We start from the raw sequence: 22,606 nt of genomic DNA, 5'->3' as shown, positions 1-22,606 counted from the left end.
TGCGTGAGCCCCTTGACCGGGGCCAGGGATCGAGCCTGTAACCAAGGTACGTGCCCTTGGCCGGAATCAAACCCGGGACCGTTCAGTCCAAGGGCTGACACTCTAAACAGAGACAAACTGGCTAGGGTGCGTGGACTACTTTAGTAAGAGTGGTCACAGAAGAGTGGTAACAATTAAGCTCTAAAGGAAGAGAAAGAGCTAGCCTCCGAGTCGGTGGGGGTGGGTGGGGGTGGGAGTCTAGGCAGATAGATCAGCACATGCAAAGACCCTGAGGCAGAAACAAGTGGGGCATGTTGAAGAGTGACACAAAAGAGGCTGGAGCAAAAAGAGGAGGACTGGGGTGCTGGCAGGAGATGTGGGCCAAGGGGCAGACAGGCCAATGCATGCAGATCTTGACTATCATGCTAAAAGTTATGGCATTTATTCTGAAGGTAGTGGAGGTGGGGGTGGTCATTGCTGGGTCTCAAGCAGCGGAATGACGTAATCCAATTTCTTTTTAAGAAGGCAATTTTTGCCACGGTGTATCAAAGTGCCTGGGAAAGGGAATGGGTTGGGGGCAGGAACAGAAGTAGAGGCAAGTGAGGGATGAGAAAAGTAAAAGGAACCACAGGAATCTCAGCTGGGGGAGTTGGGTGAGGATTGAGGGGAGAATGGTAGCCCATAGGTGGGCAAGGGGAGAGGGCTCAGAGCCTGATCAGGAGCTGCCTGGGATGCAGTGGAGGGTGTGGGGCAGATTCCTTGTCTCCTCCCCCTGCCCACCCAGTGCCTGGCACAGGCCTGAAGGACTGCACCTTGAGCAGAGGAAGACCCCAGTGAGGCAGGAGCAGGCAGGAGCAGGTGCAGAGGTGTGGAGGCAGAAATGAGCCCACTGTTGGAAACAAAGATGGCAGGCAGGCTGGCTAACCATGTCCCCAAGAGGGCCCAAGGCCACCTGGGGCTCACCTGCCTCCTTTCTTCCCCAGGTCTTTCTTCAGGGAATCAATGAGCCCCTAGTCAACAACCCCAGCCCCATGGTGGTCATTGCCCGGGTGGTTCCCAACTACATGGAGTTTAAGTGAGTAAGGCCCAGGTGGTATGAGCAAGGAGGGGGAGGGGAGGGCAGAGGACAAAGGAGGGGGATAGCTAGAACCCTGCCCTCCCAACAAGGCCCTTCAAGCCTCCCCACTGGGACTGAGGTCCCAGGAAGTTGCCCACAGCCCCTGGAAAGAGGCAGCTTAGATCCCTCCTGAGAGCAGGCTGGGGGGAGCCAGCACACAGAGGAAGAAATGGGCTCCTCAGCCCTTTCAAATTTACCTCCCCATCTCTTAGCCACCACTCAAGTTCAGGGTCAAGGTGGTTCACCATCTGGTGGTTGTTCCCAAAGGAGGAAGCCTAAGGGTCATATCAGAACTTCATGACCTTTAGCCTTGCCTAGGGGTCCCCTCCCTTGCCTTCCTGGAGGTCTCCCTGGCTGCAGCTCCAGCTCATCCCCCTCCCCCAATAGCTCTTTTTGGGTTTGGGGCATTCACAGTCCTCAGGAGGGGATTCAGGCTAGTTCAGCCACTGGAGGCCACACAGTGTGGGGAGTTTCCCAGTGAACGTGTGCCCTCTGACAGCACCATCTCCTGGAGCTGTCTACCTCTGTCAGTTCCACTGACTGATGGCCAGGGAGGACTCCTTGACTCATCTGCTTCACCTGTTGAATTCTGATGACCTGTGATCCCTCCTTGCTGGTTGGAAGAATGAAGATAACTGATGCGCTCACTCCCAGCCCTCCTATGAGCTCAGAAAGTGCACGCGTGCTCACATACATACCCTGAATCCCATCCCTTCAGCCTCCATGTCCCCCAAGCCTAAACCAGGATTCCCACCACGGGGGTGGGTCATTCTGGCAAGGTCTTCCAAAGGTGAGGCAGGGATGCAAGGCCCGTTTTAAAGATGGGCAGCTGAGGCCCATGGTCATGGTGAGTCATGGGGAAGGAAACCTGGGAGCTGCAGCCCACCCCCTGACCAAGATTCGCTTTCTCAAGGCCCTCACTAGTGACCAGAAGGACCAGGGCCCATTACCTGTCCTAAGTAGGCCACTGTACTCTCCTCTATCACATCAGTCCTGAGTCTACTTGGGAGCTCTTGGCTGCCAGGCTTGGGCACAGCGCCAAGAGTGCTGGACACCTGAAGCACTCTTATCTTGACACCTGTCTCTTTGCCTCCCTAGGGTCAGTCAAGCAAACCAGGACCCAGCCTCCCTGGGGTTGCCCATCACCCCACTCTCCTTCCCTATTCCATCCGTGATAAACTTTGATGTTCCTCAGGTCAGCCAGAATGGGTGCCCTCAGGTATGGCTCCTTCCCTCTTCGCTCTCTCACTGGTCCAGACCTCTAGGAACTCACCCCTGAGTTCTTTGTCAGTCACTCAGGCAGCTGTTCACTTGACTATGAGTTCACTGGGTCCACCATGTGCGCAGGGCTGTGCCGTCTGTGCTGTGGAGAAGCTGCCCACAGGGAGCTCTGGGTCTGGTGAAAAGGGTAAACATCAACACAAGATCACGTATAACCTAATAACAAACCAGGAGCTGTAAAAATCAGAGGAGCAAAAACAGAAAAAGACAAGTATTGTGATTCCACTTACAGGTGGTACCTAGAGGAGGAAAATTCAGAAAGTAGAATGGTGGTTGCCAGGGACTGGGGGCAGGGCAGGGAGAATGGAAAGTTAGTGTTTAGTGGTACGGAGTTTCTGTTCTGGATCTTGAAAAAGTTCTGGAAATAGATAGTGGCTAAAATGGTAAATTTTTGTCTTGTATATTTCACAATAAAATAATTGTTTTAATCAGAGGTGAGAGGGATGTGAAGCTTGGGCATCCAGCTACAGGACTTGAGTTTTTAGCAGGGAGGGTTGGTGCAGGGCCAGTGGGAACAAGAGCACAGATGTGCAGGTGGGGATACATGTCAGGGTTGGAGAGGAGGCAAGTGTGTCTGAGTATGTTGAGGAGGGGTGTGCAGAGCATGTCTGGGTCCAGGCAAATGGCCAGATTCATCTTTTCCCATGGTCTGCACTTCAGCAGGAGCTTGCCCCATATGATGGCCCCAGCATTCCTAGGGGTCTTGAAGACAAGGGTAGTTGGGAAGTCCTTCCTGTTATCTGCCCACCAGTGTTCATGCCTGACATTGCAAATATAGAATGAGACACTTCTTCGGAGCCACAACCTTCATTTAAAGGCAAAGACATTTGAAGACGGCTAGGACACAGACAAGAGTGATGGTGGTGGGGAGGGGTGGAAAAAGGGGGACCCTGGGGACAGAGGCTTCAAACCCAAACCAATCCTTAACCTGATTTCCCCAGAGTCATCTCACACATGGCCCTGCATTTACCCAGAAAATTATAAACCAATCAGTAGGTAGTCCCAAAGGACAGGAGGCACTGGCTGCTTTAATGAGTGAGCCCCTCCCCACCCCCAGCAGTTTTCTGGCTTCTTTTACTGCCTAACTAGTCTGGATGGGGGAGGTACCCCTTACTATAGAGGCTTGTCCCCAGTGCCTCTCACATATATGGGACACAAGGCCAGAGGTCCAGCGATGGTAGAACACTTGTTGAAGGTCCCCAGGTACCATGGCAGTAGGGCCAGGTTGAGCGCTCACTGGTAGGTGGCACAGAGGTGCCCAAGTGCCAGCAGTGAGAAGTGAGCTTCTATGGTACAGGTGAGGAGTGGGAAGTAGTGAGCTCCTGTGGTATAGGTGGTAAGAGGGGGGTAGTGGGCAGAACCTCACCTGTAAGGGACACTAGTCAGCAGCCCTGGGCTCAGAACTCACACAGACCCCTGCCCTGTCCCCTCTCTGAGCTTCAGTCCCCTCTTCTCTCTAACTGGGGCAGTGGGGTTGGACTAGGTAACTCTAGGATCTGTCTCCCTGACATTTTGGAGTGCTGTGATTTCCCACCAGCTGTCTGCCATGCCAGAGCACGATGGGCAGGGATTTGAGGCTGGATCCCAGCTCTGTGACTTACTGTGTAACCTTTGACAAGCTACTCAGTGCTCCAGACCTAATGATTCTGACCTTGTTGGACTATTAGGAGAACTTAAAGGGCTAACCTGTGCAAAATGCCCAAGCCCAGGTCGGAAGCTAAATGGGTTCCATTGCTTTCAGAGCTGCCCCTCCCTTGATGTCAAATGACCCCTCTGAGGCCAGTCTGGCATTGCCCTTGTCACATTTGGCTACAAGTAATAAGTAATGGGAACCTCAACTCACATGGACTTAAATTCTAAGGAGATTTACTGTCACACATCGAAAGTGTCCCTCATGTTGGATGCTGTCAGAATTGGTTGATGTGCCAGCTCAGAAGTGTCCTCAAGGACTCAGGATCTTTCTGACACCCCTGAAATGCCATCTTCAGCTGGCAAACAACTCATGGGGGCAAAATGTTCCCAGTATCCCATCTAGACATGACCAAGACTACACGAAAAGGATTTTTATGAGGAACTTGAAACCTCCCCCACAATCCCTGGCAGAGCACCCCTCTCATCTCATTGGCCAGAGTTAGGTGACATGCATTTCTCTCAGCCAATCACTGAGGAGGAGTATGGCATCACCTTGGGCAGCTAATGCAAGCAGGTATGGAGAAGGGGGCGCCCTGGCCCAAAGTGAGTTCTGTTGGCAAGGAGGAAGGAGGGAAATGGTTGAGAGGTAGGCGGCCCTCCGTGTCTGCTCACCCCCCTTGGCACCTGGGAATGATGGCGAAATCTGAGCTCTGATGAGTCTGATGGGCCAGCACAGGTGGGACTTAAGGTTTATTCCTACCCTGCTCCCAGAACCTTTGAGGGGGGACATTGCCCAATAGGCTGCTCCTATTGGCCTGGGCTCCTACAGAGCTGAGGCAGAGCTCCTGGCTGATGAAACACAAGCAGTGGTGAAGGAAGGTGTCTGTGCCCAGCATCATCTCCTCCTGTCTTAGCCTCCATAGCCAGTCTGTATCCAACCCCTCAGGGGGTACCTTGTCATCCCACAGATCCTGCCCTAGTGTTGGCCAAGCTTCCACTCAGGCCTCTTCCATCCATCTTGTGAGAAGCAGCCACAATGACCCCCTGCCCAGAGCTAGGCCCTTCCCCTGGACCCCTTGTCCCTGTCACCAACAAGTCACTGTCAGCCAGATACACAGGCCTCATTTCCTTCAGCCTCCTGGCTCACTGCTCCAATTTTCACAGGCATTCTCTAGTCCTGCTAGGTAACTGGCTGTCCTCCACACCTCTCAATCTTTGCCTCTGCTGTACTCTGAGCCTGAATCGTCTTCCTCCTCCTTACCTACTGCATGATTTTAGGTCCTCCCTTCTCCAGGTCTGAAGTCATTGCTTTCTCCTCTGACATCTCAACTCTCACAACCCACAAGTTGCTTAGGCCTCTGCATGGATCATAGGGGTGTGTGTGTGTGTGTGTGTGTGTGTGTGTGTGTGTGTGTGTCCTATCCCCTTGGAAGATGAGCTCCGGAGGGGAGCAGGCTCTGGCTCTAGGTCCCCCATATGCCCTTCAGCACTCCAGAGGCATCTAGCATGAGAAGCCCCCAGTCAACATTTGCTGAATTCAATTGAACTGAACTTTCACCTTCACAGCAAAATATCTATTGTCTCTTTCAACCCTCACAACAGCTTATCAAGACATGGAGCATTATGCATTGGACAGTGACAAATCTAAGTTACAGAGAGGGGAAGGGACTTGCCAAAGGTCACACAGCAAGGTTGAGATAGACCCAGTCCCCAAGCTAAGGCATCCTAGCTCCCTTGAGGCCCCACCCAGCATCAGCTGTTGGCAACTAATCTTCCCAGGATGGCTGCCACATGCCTGAGCAGAACAGGCAGGTGTGGGTGTGGGTGTGGGTGTGGGTGTGGGTGTGGGTGTGGGTGTGGGTGTGGGTGTGGGTGTGGGTGTGATGGGCCCTGGGAAATGGAAGGAGAGACCATGGGCCATGTAATGAAGACTCTGTCTCCAGGGAAGGCAGGTCTGCCTCAGTGGTGGAGGTTAATGGCTTTGCTGAAGATCCCAGCTGAAGATTAATCACATTCTTTAATTCCATAGCCCATGGCCTTTCCTGTTAGCAATTGAGGGAATTGGCTTCCCCTTCACCCTCCTCCCCCACGCCCTCTCCACCCTAAACATGCCAGTAGCACCTTCACCAGGGCCGTGGCATCAGACTCTAAAGGTGGTCTAACCTTGATTCCTTCCTTAATTCCTTGCTCCCCCACCCGACTCCCTGCCTACTACACACACAGGAGAGGCTGACCCTCCCTCATCAAATCTAGGTCTGAAGAAATCTTTTCTGGGACTCATCCTGGGAAACCATTCAGGGAAGGAGCCACCCGTACTGGGCAGGCAGACACCATTTCTGGCTTTGTAGACTTAATTTAGACACATGAATAGACCACAGAGAGCACAGCCAGCATCCACTAAATACCCCTCCTCCAGGGTGGAAGCAAGGGGTAGGGCCACAGGGAGACTGAATCACAAGCCCTTGAGTGCCCCAGTGCCTGGCAGATGGTCCAGGATATGTGGATTCCCCTCTGGCACCCAGGAGAATGGGGTGGTTTGGGGGTGGCAAGGTTTGGGAATCAATCTTAAAAGGTCACTCCCAAGTGCCACAGAACCCAAAAGCAGCTTCTCTGGCTTGGCCTGATGGCCAAGTGGCTGTCTGGGTGTTGCCACCGTAGCCTGCTCTCAAGAACACTCCCATCACCCCAGTCACTGTTTGAGTTCAGGCCCCCAAAGTGACTGCAACCCATCTCCCGAGGGGGGAGGGGCAAACACAAATAAGCCTCAGATTGGGCCTTGGAGGGCTGGAGCAGGTGTATTAGTGTGACAAGCGTCAGGGTCCTGCCACCGCCGGGGGAGTAGACCCACAGATTTTTTGTGATGCCGCATCAATAGCTCCTGGAGCCCAGTGGTGCATTTGTGCTGACCTTTCCAGTGATGACTGATTCTCCAGGGGAATGGGAGGTAGGAACAGCTACCACTGTTGCTGACAGCCCCTGGCTAGGGACAGAGGCAAGACAGCCACTTGGAGAGTCTGCACCGATGACCACCATCCCCTCCCTGTGTAGGGATGTGCAGGACTGCCTGCTAGGGTTATAGGCTGACACTCCATGTCTCATTCCCACTCCCCACATTCTGGCCTTTGCAGAAACTAGGCCTCCTCTACCTGGAGTCCCTCATTGTTCCAGGCACCCTCCACCCAAGCCACACTTGATGCCACTTCCACATTTTTTCTGGGGCTGTTTTACCACCCAGAAGACCTTCCTCCCCCCCCTCCCCATCTTCCTTCAGAGACTTCCACTGGTCCCTCTTCCTACAGGATGGCTTTTCTGACCACCCCCAGAAGTTGCAGCCCCTTATTTGGGGGCTATATAAATGCTGTCTTGTCTCATTGTTCAAATAGTACTCACATGGTGCACCTGCTGCTGGCTTACTGTCATCAAGCCCCCTGAAAATCCAGTGAAAAATTGTCATGGCCTCTGCAAGGGGTTGGGAAATGGGTGTGTGACAGAGAGGGGCTGATAACAAGGGCAGAGGTCATGTCTAATTTGGCATCTATGACACCACCCGCCATGGATGTAAACATTGGTGCGACTCTTTAGGAAAACAGCCCACCCATAGTGAATCTGGTGCCTTAAAATATGCATTTCCTTGAACTCAGATTTCCATTTGGGACACCAAGGAAATCATTTGAGATACAGAGAGATGTGTCGAGGACAGTTCATGCAGTGTTATTATAGAAAAAATAAGAAGGGAGAAGCCAGGGCACTTGGACATGACAGAATATCCAGCTACTAAAGTCCTGGCTGACAAGTGTTACTTCTAACTGGATACACTTAGGTTTTTATGGTAAATGAAAAAAGCAGGATGTTAGAATAACAATTATATACAAAATAGGTACAGGAAAATACTAGAAAAAATGTACTGTCTTATGAACAGTTGTCTTTAGTTAAGGGTTTTTAAAATCTTTCTAATTTTATGTATTTCCCCAAATTTATTCATTAAGTGTGTGTTGCTTTTATAATTGAGCCAAGGGTTTACGGCATATATAGACATACACGCACAACCCAATATCTGGACATCCCTTGTTTTGGGAAAAGCTGTGCCCCACCATCCGCTCCCACCTCCTCTTTTCAGTTGTCCAAACCCGGGGGACCCCCAGAGCTGCCTCTGTGGAATCAGTCCTTCCTCTTCCAAGGCCGAGACGGAGCCACCAACTTCTCAGAAGACACCGCCCTGGTGCTGGAGTACTACTCTTTGCCTTCAAGTAAGTCCCCCTCGTGCCATGCCAGGGCAACCGCAGCACCAGGGCAGCTATGTCAGGACATACCCGTGAAAGGGTTTTCAGAGCATCCGGCCTCTGTCTCCTGCAGGGATGGGCTCCAGGGCTGCCTCCCAGCTCATGCAGGCAGGCAGGGGAGTGCCGGGCTGGCTTCCTTGTCCAAATGGCAACTCTGGGGTATGGGACCTACTCCCATACTGGGTCCATGTGTTTTTATTGCACCACCAACCTTCCCCATGCACCTATCAGTGAGGTGGGTAGAGGTGGAGACCTCAGGGCTCACATCCTGGAGGTAGGGAGGAGACAGATTCTGAGAACAGCTGATCCACAGTCTGCAGTCCGAACTATAACACTGAAGCGCCCAAAAGAACGGGGACAAGGGAGATCCATATAAACACCCAGAGACAGGAATATGCTTAGAGCTGGACTTGAAGTCAGGATGCCCTGAAGAGCAGAGGAGGAGGAAGATATTTGTGCAGGCAAAAGCCAGGAGGTGGGCAACAGGTGGGTGGTGAGGGATGGGAGAACTAAGTGTTGGCTACCAAAGGATGGGGCCCAGGTGGGGCTGGGATCCGAGAAGCCCGGGGTGGGGACTTTGGTGGGAGCTCCAGCTTGTACTCCCACCCCCCACAGTGAAAGGCAGTGAGTCGTGGACCTTCAGCAAGCCCCTGGGCGTCTCCGTGTTGCCATTAAAGAGCCGTTTGTACTCCAAGATGCTGAGAGAGGAAGGCTTGAATGGGTTGCGAGTAGAGAGGCTACCCATCACTGTGAGTTCCCAACCCTGGGCAGGCCCACCCACCACCACACTGCCCTGCCCTGCCCTGCCCTGCCCTGCCCTGCCCTGCCCTGCCCTGCCCTGCCCCACCTTGTCTCACCAACACAAACACATCTGGCTTCTCCAACAGCTTCCAGCAGAGCCCCCCCCACTGTTCACTGTCAGGTGTGAGGAGTATCCCCAAACACCAAAAGTCAGTCTGACCCTTGGGCTTGTGATGAAATTGCCCCAGAGCAACTTGGGGAGAAGCATAGGGATGCCCCATGGGATAGCAAGAGCTTAGGCTTCTAACCAGCCAGACCTGAGCTCAGATCCTGACTTACCCTAGTCCTCACTGTTGAAGCTGGGTTAACTTACTTGGCCTCCCTGAACCTCAGAGTGCCCATCTCTAAAATGGGAACATGCTTGTATACAGTCTCTCTGTTTAACAAGAATCAAGAGCTCAAGCTCAAGAGCCAGATTAACTGGGTTTGAATTCTGGTTCCACCATTTACCAGCTTACATGACTGTGGGAAAATTACTTAATTTTCCCACAGTCTCAGTGCCTCAGTGTCCTTGTCTGTAAAATGGGTTCATAGTCATAGTACTTTTTTCATAGGTTTTCTGTGAGATTTGGGGGGAAATACCTATAAAGCACTTACAACAGAAAGTTCTCAATAAGCATTAATACGTTATCATCACTGTCTGCTTCTGTACTGCCTTTTTCACCAAAATATTTCTGGCCACACGGCCATAACAGATCTCCACAAATGGGAGCTTCCCTGCTCTGCCAGGACGCCAGTCTGCTCTCCAGGGGAGGCGGGAAGGGTGTGCAGAGGTGGTGAGGGTGAATAAGAAAGGAGGGCAGTTCCTGCCTCTCCCGTGCTCTCCAGCCATAGCGCTCAGTAGGCACCTTCCTAAGTAACCGAGAACAGTGGGCAGAGCAGAGGCAGAAGCTGCCCTGGACTTCATGGTCTGACTGCTCCCTTCTTCTTTCCAGGACACCAAGCTGAAGACCATAAATGGTGAGGCCCCCACGGTGGATCTCTCCTTTCAGCTGCTTTCCTCTGAGGTAAGGCTGAAGGTCAGGGCCTAGAAGTCATGTGCCACCTCCTGTAGCCCTTCAGTGGGTTCTAGCTTCCTTCACACTTGCTGGCTTTGTTCAGGGCTGGGGTCAGGGGCTTTAGGGAGGAAGGAACTGCTGCTTTTTTTTTTTTTTTTTTAAATATATCTTTATTGATTTCAGGGAGAGGAAAGGAGAGGGAGAGAGAGAAACATCAATGATGAGAGAGTCATTGATCGGCTAGCCCGCAACCCGGGCATGTGCCCTGACCGGGAATCAATCCCTGATCACCTGGATCCTAGGTCGACGCTCAACCGCTGAGCCACGCCTGGTTGGGCGGAACTGCTGCTTTGGATGGAAATGTCTAAGGGTGATTTGAGGCTCCAGAAAACAGAGAGAAAGCTTAAAGGAAAGAAAGAGGAGAGTTGGAGGAGAGCCAACCAGCCCTGGGAGTTAGCCTCTAACCAGGTCTAAGCCAAGCCTGGCTCACTGGGCTCGAGGTTGCACAGGGTGAACTAGGACATCAGCTTCTGTAGCTGCATAACAAACTACCACAAACTGAGCAGCTTAAAATAACACCTACTTATGAGCTCAAACTTTTGCAGGAGGCAGTCCTATACAGGTGGCTGAAATCAGAATGTTGGCAGGGTAGTGTTCCTTTCTGGAGGCTATGGGAAAGCTCACCTTCTAACCTCATTTAGGTTGTCATCAGAAGCCAGGTCCTGGAAGTTGTAGGACTGAGGTCCCTGTTTCCTTGCTGGCTATAAGCCACGGGCCTCTCTCAGCTCCTGAAAGCTACCCACATCCTTTCTCACAACAGCCTCCTCCGTCTTCAAGCAGCAGCATGTTAAATCCCCTCAAACCCCAAAACTCTGACTTCCTCTTCTGTCAGCAGCCACAGAAAGTGCTCTGATTTTAAAGGCCTCACGTGATTCGGTCATGCCTACTCTGATAACGTTCTCATCTTATGGTGCACTGCGCCATATAATATAAGCTCAAGAGTGACAGCTCAGTATGCTCACACGTTCCAGAAACTAGGGTGTGGACTCTTGGGGGCCCATTGTTGGAATTCTGCTTACCACAGCTGGGTTGGTCCATGTGGAAAAATACCAGGGGCTGAGCCTTCCCTGATGGATGAGATTTCTTCCTCTAGCCAACTATACCTGGGCCCTGAGTCCAGATCAGATCCCTGTAATTTGGCCCCAGTGCACCTTGAAGGCACCCACTGGAATTTTCCCACTGCCCCCTCTGTGGTGCTGAGACAGGCATGAAGCTGGAATGTGGGCAGTTTAGAACCATGAACCCAGGAAGTGATGACAGGAGCTGATGTCTGGGTCAGACCACTTAATGCCAGCTTCCCATGCTAGGAAAAATAGCCACCAGCTCTGGGGTAATACTTGGCCCTATGACATTACCCATGAAGAACACAGGGAATTTCATGGTGGGGGTAAAAGATGTAATATCTGGGAATGTACCAGCCTGCAAGTGTCTCCCACAAGGCCTCTGGTGAGTGCCTGAGACCTCCCATTGGCACTCCTGGTTGAGAGTTTGTTAGATAACAACCTGACATCCCCATCACCACCACCAAACTAGGTGCAGGACCCAGAATGTATTGAGAAGGGAGGATCCAGAAACAGCAAAAGACCCCAAAAGAGGGGAAGAAGAGTCCTTGGAGAAAAATGTCACAGATTACCCAGATTGGAACTCAACACTCCACACCCTCTTCTCAGGTTTAGAGGCTGCCAATGGCCACTACCATCCCCTTCCTTACCTCCCCCTGCCTCCTGCCCTTTCACTGGGGCAAGTGTATTCTGAGGACCCAAAGGAGCATCAAGTGATCAGGATACTGGGGGATCCAGGCAGTCAACAGGCAGGTGGGCAAGGCCGTTTCCCAGTTGCCCAAGGCCTGGACACAAAGACCTTGGTGATGAATTATTCACTGGAGCTGTGCTAAGTGCAGAATTAATCCCTTTCCTTCCAGCTGGCGACCTCACTAAATTATCCCTCCAAGTCATGCGGGAAAATGCTGTGAATTCATTGAGCTGCTGAGTGTTTTGATCTGGGCCTTGTGATTTTAGCTTCCCCCTCCCCCAACCCCCTCCCCCTGGAGGCAGGAAAAAACCTGTCATTAATGGATTTCTGAGAAGAAAGGAAAAGAAAGAGGATCGAGTTTGGGTGTGTACCAGGAACACTGCACTAGAGGAAATTCAGATTCTGCAGCCAAGAATTCATTCACATGGTTCCACATATATACACTCACAGGACGGCATCAGATACCCACAGTCACATGTGCACAAACATGCACATGCAAGCGTACACACACCTTTGCAAAGGTGCACACACTTAATGCATATACATGTGCTCATACATACATGCAAACTGACAGATGTTTTCACACCCACATTGGCACACACAGAAGCTAAATCTCTTTGTGGCTAAACTGTCTTCATGAAAGGATCTGAGAATTGGCTAATAACTGACTCATTTTGATTCTAGAATCTTAAAGTCCAATTTAGGGGTCTGGGGATGAAGTGCTAATGTGGATGAACTTGGTTGGCCTAAGGCTCATGGGGCCAAAGTTCCCATCTGTTTATTCTTTTACTCCACGTGTATTTGAGGAGGATTACAATTTGGGCTGTTCTTGTGGATTGTAGTGGGGAGAGGGCGGGACCAGAAGCCATGGAATGCATCTGACTTGAATTCACTCTCAACAGACTTGGACGTGGCTCTCTGCTAGAGGCCGAGCCCTTTTGGCACCCTTGTCCCCAAAGGGTGGAGGGCGAGTGTTGAGAATTGCTGATCACGATAGGTGGCATTGCAGCTAAGTCTAAAGGCCCATCCTCAGCTCTATCCCTCATCATCACCTTCGCTGTCATACCACCATTGTCCTCCACGCAACTGCAGACACTTACTGAGCACCTACTAGGTAACAGATACCATCCTGGCTTCATGGATCTTACATTGGAGAAGATGAGGTAAAAGCTCTCTCTTCATAAAGTTTGCATTCTTAGAGAGCAGGGACCAGAAGGTGAGCAAATCAGCTCATGAGATGTCAGCTCCTGATCAGAGGTCTGATGAGACCAAAAACAGTGAATGACAGGGAGTGCTCAAACAGGCTCTGTGGATTTGGCTGCCCTGGAACAGAGAAAGCAGGTTCCTTTCATCTTATTGTTCCACCTAGGGTATTGTCCGTCAGTTCACTGTTGAAGGTAGCTGGCCTTCATCTGTGCATTCCAGCCTGTGGGACCAGAACCACTGCATCTTCCACCATTTAAATCACTCTTCAAAGCTCCAGGAGCCACACCTGAAGGCTGACAGTCCTAGAGTATTGCGACACTCCAGTTGCAGGGGAGGTTGTGATAATGGGCTCCTCAGGGCCCCTCGCCCATGTGGCTAACAACTCTGACCAAGCTCCTTGCTCATGGTCAGATGTACTATAGAGAGGAAATAACTCAGGAAAAATAAATACGCATACCCTACTTGGGTCCCTTTTGCTTGAAGACACAGCCTCTTTTCCTGGGATCCTCCATATGACAGCACAGATCATCCTGGTTAATTGACATTTTGCATTTTGGTGAACATGGTTTCTCTACACCCACTGCTCCCACATCACCCATTCTCAGAGCTCTAGGAACAAGAGTACTGTGGAATTCTCAAATAGGAAGAGACCACAGAGGTATCTCAACAGCCCGCTCTGGACAGGACTCTCCTTGACAACATCTACTATGGGTGGCCAGCCCAACCTCTCCTCTTGCTCTGCCTTGACCAGAAGCTCACTACCTCTAGAAGCAACCCATTCCAAGGCTCAGTGGCTACAACGGATAGAAAACTCACTGCCATTGAGCCCACCCTGCCTCCCAGTACCCTCCCTCTGCCCCAGTCTCCTGCCTCTGCCTTCTGGGCCTGCAGTGCAACCCCAGCAAGCCTTGTGCACTTGTTCTAGGGACACTGGGACTTGGTCAGCCATCCAGCATGCTGGTAGGCAGACTAGCCAACAAAGCCAGTGGTTTCAGTGAATGGCAAGAACGAGCGGTCTCCTGGTTTGGGATATTGTGCTTAAAGCTGATTCTGTTGGTGATTGGTTAAGCTTTTACCCTCCAGTGAGGTTTCTCTATGGGACCTGCTGCTTCAAATGATCTGTGTTAAGCTGGAGCTGTGAATATAGATGAGAACATGTATATCTACACATAGATACACAGAAAACTTCCCCTTATTGCACATTCTGGGGGGTTGGCCTGGAAGGTCCACTGGGCTCTAAGAATCCCTGAGCCTATGGCTACTCCACATACACGTACACGAATAAACCTTTGGTCTTCACTCTCTCTCTGATGTTGGCCTCTTTAAAGAGTGTGACCTGCTTCTCCAAGAGTCTATGCTTCTTCAGGCTAAGCAGCCTCCTCTTTTAATGAACTGGCTTCAAAATCCCACAGCATCTTTGGTGCCCTCCAGTTTGCAGACATCCTCTTTGAAGTGATGCCCACACTGACCAGGTTTCCTAGGCCTAGCCACATGGACTGGAGCCTAGCATGCACACATTAGGTGCTCATTGTGTTGGTCTCAGCCGCCCATGAGTTGGGACAATTCCATGCAGTCATCTGGGTATTTGGCAGCACATCCCCTCTTAGGGCTGGGGTTTGGGATCCAGAGTTTTGTCCAGGTAGGGCGCCAGAGCACCAGGTGGAGGTAAGGCCTCTTGGATGTGTGGCTACATCCTTCTTAGCCCACAGCCCTGAGAGATGCTGACAGAACTTGAAACTCACTGACTTCCATGGATTTTGGCCCAGGGAGGGTACATTTGAGGAAAGGAGGTGGAATCTGCTGACATCCCCTGGGGGAAAGGGTGGCTCCCACAGTCCATCTGGCCCTCCCTGTTTCCTTCACAGAAAGGGGCAGGTGGGACTTTGATGCCATGCTGCCCTGGTGTTTTCATTCAAACCACTGGTTACAAAACTCTCTCTGGAGACCTGCCCAAAGTGGAGACAAGTGGATATTTAGCAAAAAGGGAGGAGAGAGCAGGAGATAGGCTGCTGGTTTTGATTGGTGAATTTTTATGAATTTCTTTGAAAAGCACACATGACAGCCATAGGCTGGTTTTCCAAGAAGCCCCAACACGAGCCTGCCTCCATTCCTCACAAGTACAGTGACCTGGAAGGCCCAGTGTCCAGGACAGCACAGCAGCCTCCTCGGCTGACTCTGTCCTCATCCCAAGATGCCAACTCTGGAAACACTACCGTAGGACAATGGTGGATCCAGAGAAAGAGACCCTTTCCCCTCTCACCACCTCACTACATCCGTGTCTGTCTTTTCTTCCACCCCAAACCACTACAATCCCTATCCTCTCACTCTCCCAGGCAGATGGCAGAAAACAGGAACAGGCCTATCCCTTCCCCAGGCCACAGGTACTCTTTCTTCTATCTGCTCAGATTCTAGGCCCAAATCAACCCAAGCTGGGGATGGGTGGGTAAGAGGCAAGAGCTGGTGATTTTCCAGGGCCAGCATGGCCCTTGGCTAGTAGATGCTCAGTGCTTGGGGCAGGATTCACTATCGCACCATAAGAGGCTCCTGCATGTTTTCACTATTCCTCAATCCCTCCAAGCAGTGCTGCATGCCTTGGGGACAAATATTGGTCCCCCCACAGTCTCTTGGTTATCATACAACTCCCACCCCATGCTCCCCACCTCAGGGGGGAAGTTTGACAGTCCCTTCAAAATACAGGGTTCAACAGATTCTACTTGCTCACTCCTTGTGACAGGAAGCTCATTACCTCCCAGGAAGCTCTTTCCAGCCTCTGTCAGCTCCCTTGTAAACTTCTTCCTTCTGTCTCTCTCTCCAGTTTCCTCCCCCTGACCCTACCTTTTCCTTCCTGAGTCCAGCTCCACAGAAGTCAGTTCCCATGCCCACATCAACTCTACTGCTGCCTGCAAACTTGTTATATCATCTCCAGCCTGACCAGCTCTCCTTCCTCTTACTAATCTTTGTAACGCTTGGTTTCTGCTTCTCATCCTCCTGGTTGACAAGACTCCTCTTAAAACTCCCCCAGCCTGGCTGGCATGGTGCAGTGGTTGAGTGTTGACCCATGGACTTGGAGGTCATAATGCCAGGTCAGGGAACATATCGATGTTGCAGGCTTGATTCCTCAGTAGGTGGCATGCTGGAGGCAGGTATCGATGATTCTCATCATTGATGTTTCTATCTCTCTCGCCCTCTCCCTTCTTCTATCTGAAATCAATAAAAATATATTTAAAAAACAAAATCAAAACCAAAACTGTGGGGCTGGGTCAATGTTGGAAGATAGATTAGGATCATTACCCCCTTTCTCCAAACACATTCTCCCCTTTGGTGCAGCCAAAGTCTGTCATTTATTTTATTACTAACCAAGGCTGCAGGGTTCTAGTTTGGCAAGTGAGCCATTGTCAGACAGCACATCTTCACCTTGAACTTCTGCTGCTCTACTTTGAACTTAGGCAGGGATTTTCTTCCCCATGATATTTCACCTTCTTCATCTCAGCCCATTGTCTGGGCTTGAGATCATTCTGTACCCTGATTTTATCATGCATCATATTCACAGTCCTATCTCCAACCCTATTCCAACCTTCGGGTCATCTGTGGATGTGGTCAAGACTCTTTCAGTACTGTGATGTACACTAAAAAATGTGCATCCTTTGATCTGGGTTTGAATCCTGGATCTTCCACTAGATCTTAGAGTTTTACTTTCTTTATCTAAAGAAGGAGATTGTGGCTCCTACAAGCCAGGATGTAGTGAAAGCTGAGTGAAGAAGCACGTGTGAATGCCCAGCATAATGTCTTGCAGACACTCAGTGAGAGGAGTGCTTAATACTGTTCACCCAGGTTGCTGACAAACATGCTGAAGTCATCAGGGGTGAGGACAGGGATCCGGAAGGAGGGGAACAGTGGAGCCCTGCTAACCCATCACTTGGTGCATCACAGCCACTCCACCAGATTTGCATCCATAAGGACATCAGGAGGCCTTGTCAAGTGCTGAAGATAAATGTCACCAGCACCATAATGGTCTCACAGCAATATTTCAGGGAATGAGGAAATGGAGAAGAGACACACAATCACCTCTCCAGAGACCAGACTTGCTGAAGTCCCCAGTGTACCCTCCCCTGAGCTGGGGTCTGTGGAAGAGAGAAGAAAATTAAAAATCTGCTTCCTGGCCCTGAGAGCATTCTGGACCCTGAGCTCCCAGTCCAGGGTGAGCAGGGTTGGGCCAAGGGTCATACTGCAGGCTTATCCCAAATGCCTCACCAACCAGAGTACCCTATGTTGCTTTGAGAATGTGAGCCTGTGACTCCCAACCCACAGATGGATTATATTGAGTCAGGATGCAAGGATGGCTAAGGAAACTGACCTGCTCTGCTCTCCCATGAGCCCAATGCATAATTAGTGGATTGAAGAAGGAAGAGGGGAGGAAGACAAACAGAGCAAAAGCTTCCAGACCAAACTTCTCAGAAAATGAAAGATGTGCTTAGGTTTCTACCATGTCAAAGTCAGACTACCATAGCCTATACCTCCCTTCAGCCAAACCACATGCACTCTTGGTCCAGCCAAGGTCACTCAGGCATGAATTCATTAGCCATTTATTAGAGATCCCTAACCTGTACTAAGCAGTAAAGCACCTCCATAGATCATCAACACCCATCTTGCTAATTGTTCTAGTTGAAGTAGGTACATTGAGCATCCAAAAGTCAGGCAAGAATCATAGAGAAGCATGGTGAGCTCTGCCTCAAAGAGTGGCTTGGAAATGGGCTGGGTAAGATGCTTCAGGTAGAGGGAACCGAAAGTGCAAACCCATGGAGGCATGACAGTGTCTAGAGTGCATGGGGCATAGGGAGGCTGTTGTGGACACTGGTACTGAAGAGTTAGTTGGTGTCAGAATTTTGGAAGGCCTGGATACCAGGATACAGGGTTTAGAATTTGTAATAAAAAGTTGAGAAACTAAGGAAGGCCTTTGAGCCGTAATAGGATATGATCTTACCTATATATTGGAAAAGTCTCTCTAGATGTAACTAGGGAGAACACAAAGATAAAGATTAAATGCAGAGAGACCAGTCCAGGTTCTCCAAGTTGCCCGCCCCCTGCACGCCATTCCTCGAGGAATCCATCTCCTCTTCCCCAACACGCACACTGCTCGAGGCTCACCTGAGCAGGCACCACTCCCTGCTCCCGCTGCCACTCCTGGAGCTCGGACCTCCACAAGTGCATGGACTGAGAGTCGCGTTGAGCACTACCGCATAGGTACTTCTGCCTGGGCTGCGGTGGGGTCCCTTCAGCCTCCTTCGGGCTGCTGTGGCCCATCTTGGGGGTGCCCTCAGCCTAGCCCTTGTGCTGGGGCTGCTTTATGGCTTCCTGGTTTGGAGACGGTGCCACAGGAGAGAGAAGTTTACCACCCCCATCGAGGAGACCCGCAGGGAGAGCTGTCCTGGTGTGGTGCTGATCCAGTGACAATGAGCGTCCCTGGCCAGCAGAAGGCTGTACTGTACACACTCTTCATTCATTCATTCTGGAACCAGCCCCTGCCTCCCAGACAGCCAGAGCCAGGCTGCTCCCATCACAAGGGTGTGCAGGGGTGGGGGTCAGGTGAATTACTTCTGAGGCCTGGATCCAGGCTTCAGAAGAGCCTTAGAAGGTATCTGACTCAGGCTGGCTCACACCAGATGTCTGACACTAGGAACTGCAACATTTGCACAAGGTTCCCCTATCCCCATGGCTTGGGGGGTCAGGCTGAAGTGAGGGACAGATAAAACACCAGGTCCCACCTACTCAGATGTGCTGAAATTCCAGCACTGGGGTCTCAGCCTGGGAGTTAGGGACCTGTTCTTAACACTAGGGGGCTGGCCCTCTAGGGGGCTGGCCCTGAGACACCAAGGAAGAAATCAAACACTTCATGGAAAGTAACGAAAATGAACAGACAACAACCCAAAACCTATGGGATATGGCGAAAGCAGTCCTGTGAGGAAAATTCATAGCATTACAGGCCTATCTCAAGAAACAAGTAAAAGATCTAATGAACCATCTAACACAACAACTAAAAGAACTAGAAAGAGAAGAGCAAGAAAAGCCCCAAGGAAGTAGAAGGAAGGAAATAATAAAAATCAGAGCAGAAAATAATTACATAGAAACTAAAAAAACAATACAAAAAATCAATGAAACCAAGAGCTGGTTCTTTGAAAAGGTAAATAAGATTGGTGCACCTTTAGCCAGATTCACTAAGGAACAAAGAGAGAGGACCCAAATAAATAAAATCAGAAACGAAAGAAGTGATATAACAACTGACCCAACAGAAATACAAAGGATTGTAAGAAAATATTATGAGCAACTATATGCCAACAAATTGGACAACATGGGGGAAATGGACAAATTCCTAGAAGCATACAACCTTCCAAAGCTGAATCAAGAAGAGGCAGAAAACTTCAATAGGCCAATAACAACGAATGAAATTGAAGCAGTAATCAAAAAACTCCCAGCAAACACAAGTCCTGGACCAGATGGATTTATAGGTGAGTTTTACCAAACATTCAAAGAACAACTAACACCTATTCTCCTCACACTATTCCAGAAAATTCAAGAGAAGAGAAAACTCCCAAACTTTTTATGAGGCCAGCATCACCCTAATCCAAAAACCAGATAAAGATACTACAAAGAAAGAAAATTACAGGCCAATATCCTTGATGAACATAGATGCTAAAATCCTCACTAAAATACTAGCAAACCGGATCCAGCAATACATTAAAAAGATCATACATCATGACCAAGTGGGATTTATTCCAGGGATGCAACACTGGTACAACATCCACAAATCAATAAATGTGATACACCACATAAACAAAATGAAAGACAAAAATCATATGATCATATCAATAGACACAGAAAAAGCATTTGACAAAATCCAGCACCCATTTCTGATAAAAACTCTCAGCAAAGTGGGAGTAGAGGGATCATACCTCAACATAATAAAGGCCATATATGACAGACCTACAGCCACCATCATACTCAATGGGCAAAAACTAAAACCATTTCCCTTAAAAACAGGAACAAGACAGGGATGTCCACTTTCATCACTATTATTCAACATAGTACTGGAAGTCCTTGCCATAGCCATCAGACAGGAAGAAAACATAAAAGTTATCCAAATTGGAAAGGAGGAAGTAAAACTGTCATTATTTGCAGATGACATGATATTGTACATAGAAAACCCTAAAGACTCCATCAAAGTACTACTAGATTTGATAAACGAATTTGGCAAGGTAGCTGGATAGAAAATCAATGCCAGAAATCAATGGCATTCTTTTACATCAAAAATGAACTTTCAGAGAGAGAAACTAAAAAAGCAATACCATTTACCATTGCAACTAAAAAAATAAGATACCTAGGAATAAACTTAACCAAGGATGTAAAAGACCTGTACTCAGAAAACTACGTGACACTGAAAAAGGAAATAGAGGAAGATATAAACAAGTGGAAGAATATACCATGCTCATGGTTTGGAATAATTAATATCATTAAAATGTCCATACTACCCAAAGCAATTTATAAATTCAATGCAATTCTTATTAAAATACCAACAGCATATTTCACAGACCTAGAACAAACATTTTGAAAATTTATATGAAACCAAAAAAGACCCTGAATAGCTGCAGCAATCTTGAGAAAAAAGAACAGAGTGGGAGGGATCACATTACCGGACTTCAAACTGTAATACAAAGCCACTGTAATCAAAATTGCCGGGTATTGGTACAACAACAGGCAATGGAACAGAACAGAGACCCCAGAAATAGACCCACGCCATTATGGTCAGTTAATATTTGACAAAGGAGGCAAGAGCATACAATGGAGTAAAGACAGTCTCTTCAATAAGTGGTGTTGGGAAAATTGGACAGATACATGCAAAAAAATGAAACTAGACCACCAACTTTCACCATACACAAAAATAAACTCAAAATGGATAAAAGACTTAAGTGTAAGTCACGAACCATAAAAATCCTGGAACAAAACATAGGCAGTAAAGTCACAGACATCCCACATAGTGGACTTTTCACTGATACATCTCCTAGGGCAAGAGAAACAAAGGAAAAAATAAACATATGGGACTACATCAAACTAAAAAGCTTCTGCACAGCAAAAGAAAACAGCCTCAAAATACAAAGGAACCCCATGGTCTGGGAAAACATATTTGCCAAGGATGAATCTGATAAGGGGCTAATTTCCAAAGTGGACAAAGAACTCATAGCACTCAGCAAGAGGAAGACAAACAACCCAATTAAGAAATGGGCAAAGGACTTGAATAGACACTTCTCCAAAGAGGACATACGGATGGCCAAGAGACACATGAGAAAATGCTCGACTTCGATAATCATCAGAGAGATGCAAATTAAAACCACAATGAGGTATCACTTCACACCTGTCAGAATGTCCACCATCAACAAATCAACAAACAACATGTGCTGGCGAGGGTGTGGAGAAAGGGGAACCCTAGTACACTGCTGGTGGGAATGCAGACTGGTGCAGCCACTATGGAAAACAGTATGGAGGTTCCTCAAAAAATTAAAAATGGAGCTGCTGTCTGACCCAGTGATTCCACTCCTATGAATGTATCCTAAGAATCCTGAAAGATTCATCAGAAAGGATATATGTATCCCGATGTTCATAGCAGCACAGTTTACAATAGCTAAGATCTGGAAACAGTCCAAGAGCCCATCAGTAGATGAGTGGATAAAAAAGCTGTGGGACATTTACACCATGGAATACTATGCAGCTGTAAAGAAGAAAAATCTCATACCCTTTGGGACAGTATGGATGGACCTGGAGAATATTATGCTAAGTGAAATAAGCCAGGCAGAGAAAGACAAATATCACATGATCTCGCTTATACGTGGAATCTAAAGAACTTAATAAACTGATGAACAGAATAGATTCAATGACATGGAAGCATAGATGAGATTGATGAATGTCAGAGGGATGGAGGAGGGCGGGTGGGGGGAGGGGGAGAGAGTAACCAAAGAATTTATGTGCATATATACACAACCCAAGGACATGGACAATGGTGGGGAGAGGGACTGGAGAGGGGGAAGGAACGGGGTGGAACGGGTCATTGGGGAGAAAAAGGGACATCAGTAATATTTTAAACAATAATAAAATTTAAAAAAAAAATGGGCAAAGGACTTGAATAGACACTTCTCCAAAGAGGACATACAGATGGCCAAGAGCCACATGAGAAAATGTTCAACATCACTAATCATCAGAGAGATGCAAATTAAAGCCACAATGAGGTATCACTTCACACCTGTCAGAATGGCTGCCATCAACAAATCAACAAACGACATGTGCTGGCGAGGGTGTGGAGAAAAAGGAACCCTAGTACACTGCTGGTAGGAATGCAGACTGGGGCAACCACTGTGGAAAACAGTATGGAGGCTCCTCAAAAAATTAAGAATGGAGCTGCCGTTTGACCCAGTGATTCCACTTCTAGGAATGTATCTTAAGAATCCTGAAACATT

General features: G+C 49.1%; 1 protein-coding gene across 1 annotated transcript in view; it reads left to right on the top strand.

The window, feature by feature from the left end:
- Positions 1-22,606, top strand: part of CCDC33 (coiled-coil domain containing 33) — a 119,694-nt gene that overhangs the window by 46,013 nt on the left and 51,075 nt on the right. Inside the window, 5 exon segments of the mRNA XM_087819399.1 lie at positions 963-1,054; positions 2,195-2,315; positions 8,127-8,256; positions 8,905-9,038; positions 10,026-10,097. Of these exon segments, the coding sequence (XP_087675525.1) occupies positions 963-1,054; positions 2,195-2,315; positions 8,127-8,256; positions 8,905-9,038; positions 10,026-10,097 (549 nt within the window).

This window comes from Miniopterus natalensis, chromosome 1 (assembly GCF_054644295.1).
Source record: "Miniopterus natalensis isolate mMinNat1 chromosome 1, mMinNat1.hap1, whole genome shotgun sequence".
Lineage (NCBI taxonomy): Eukaryota > Metazoa > Chordata > Mammalia > Chiroptera > Miniopteridae > Miniopterus > Miniopterus natalensis.
The sequence above is the reverse complement of the archived record's forward strand: the minus strand, read 5'-3'. Positions and strand labels throughout refer to the sequence as shown.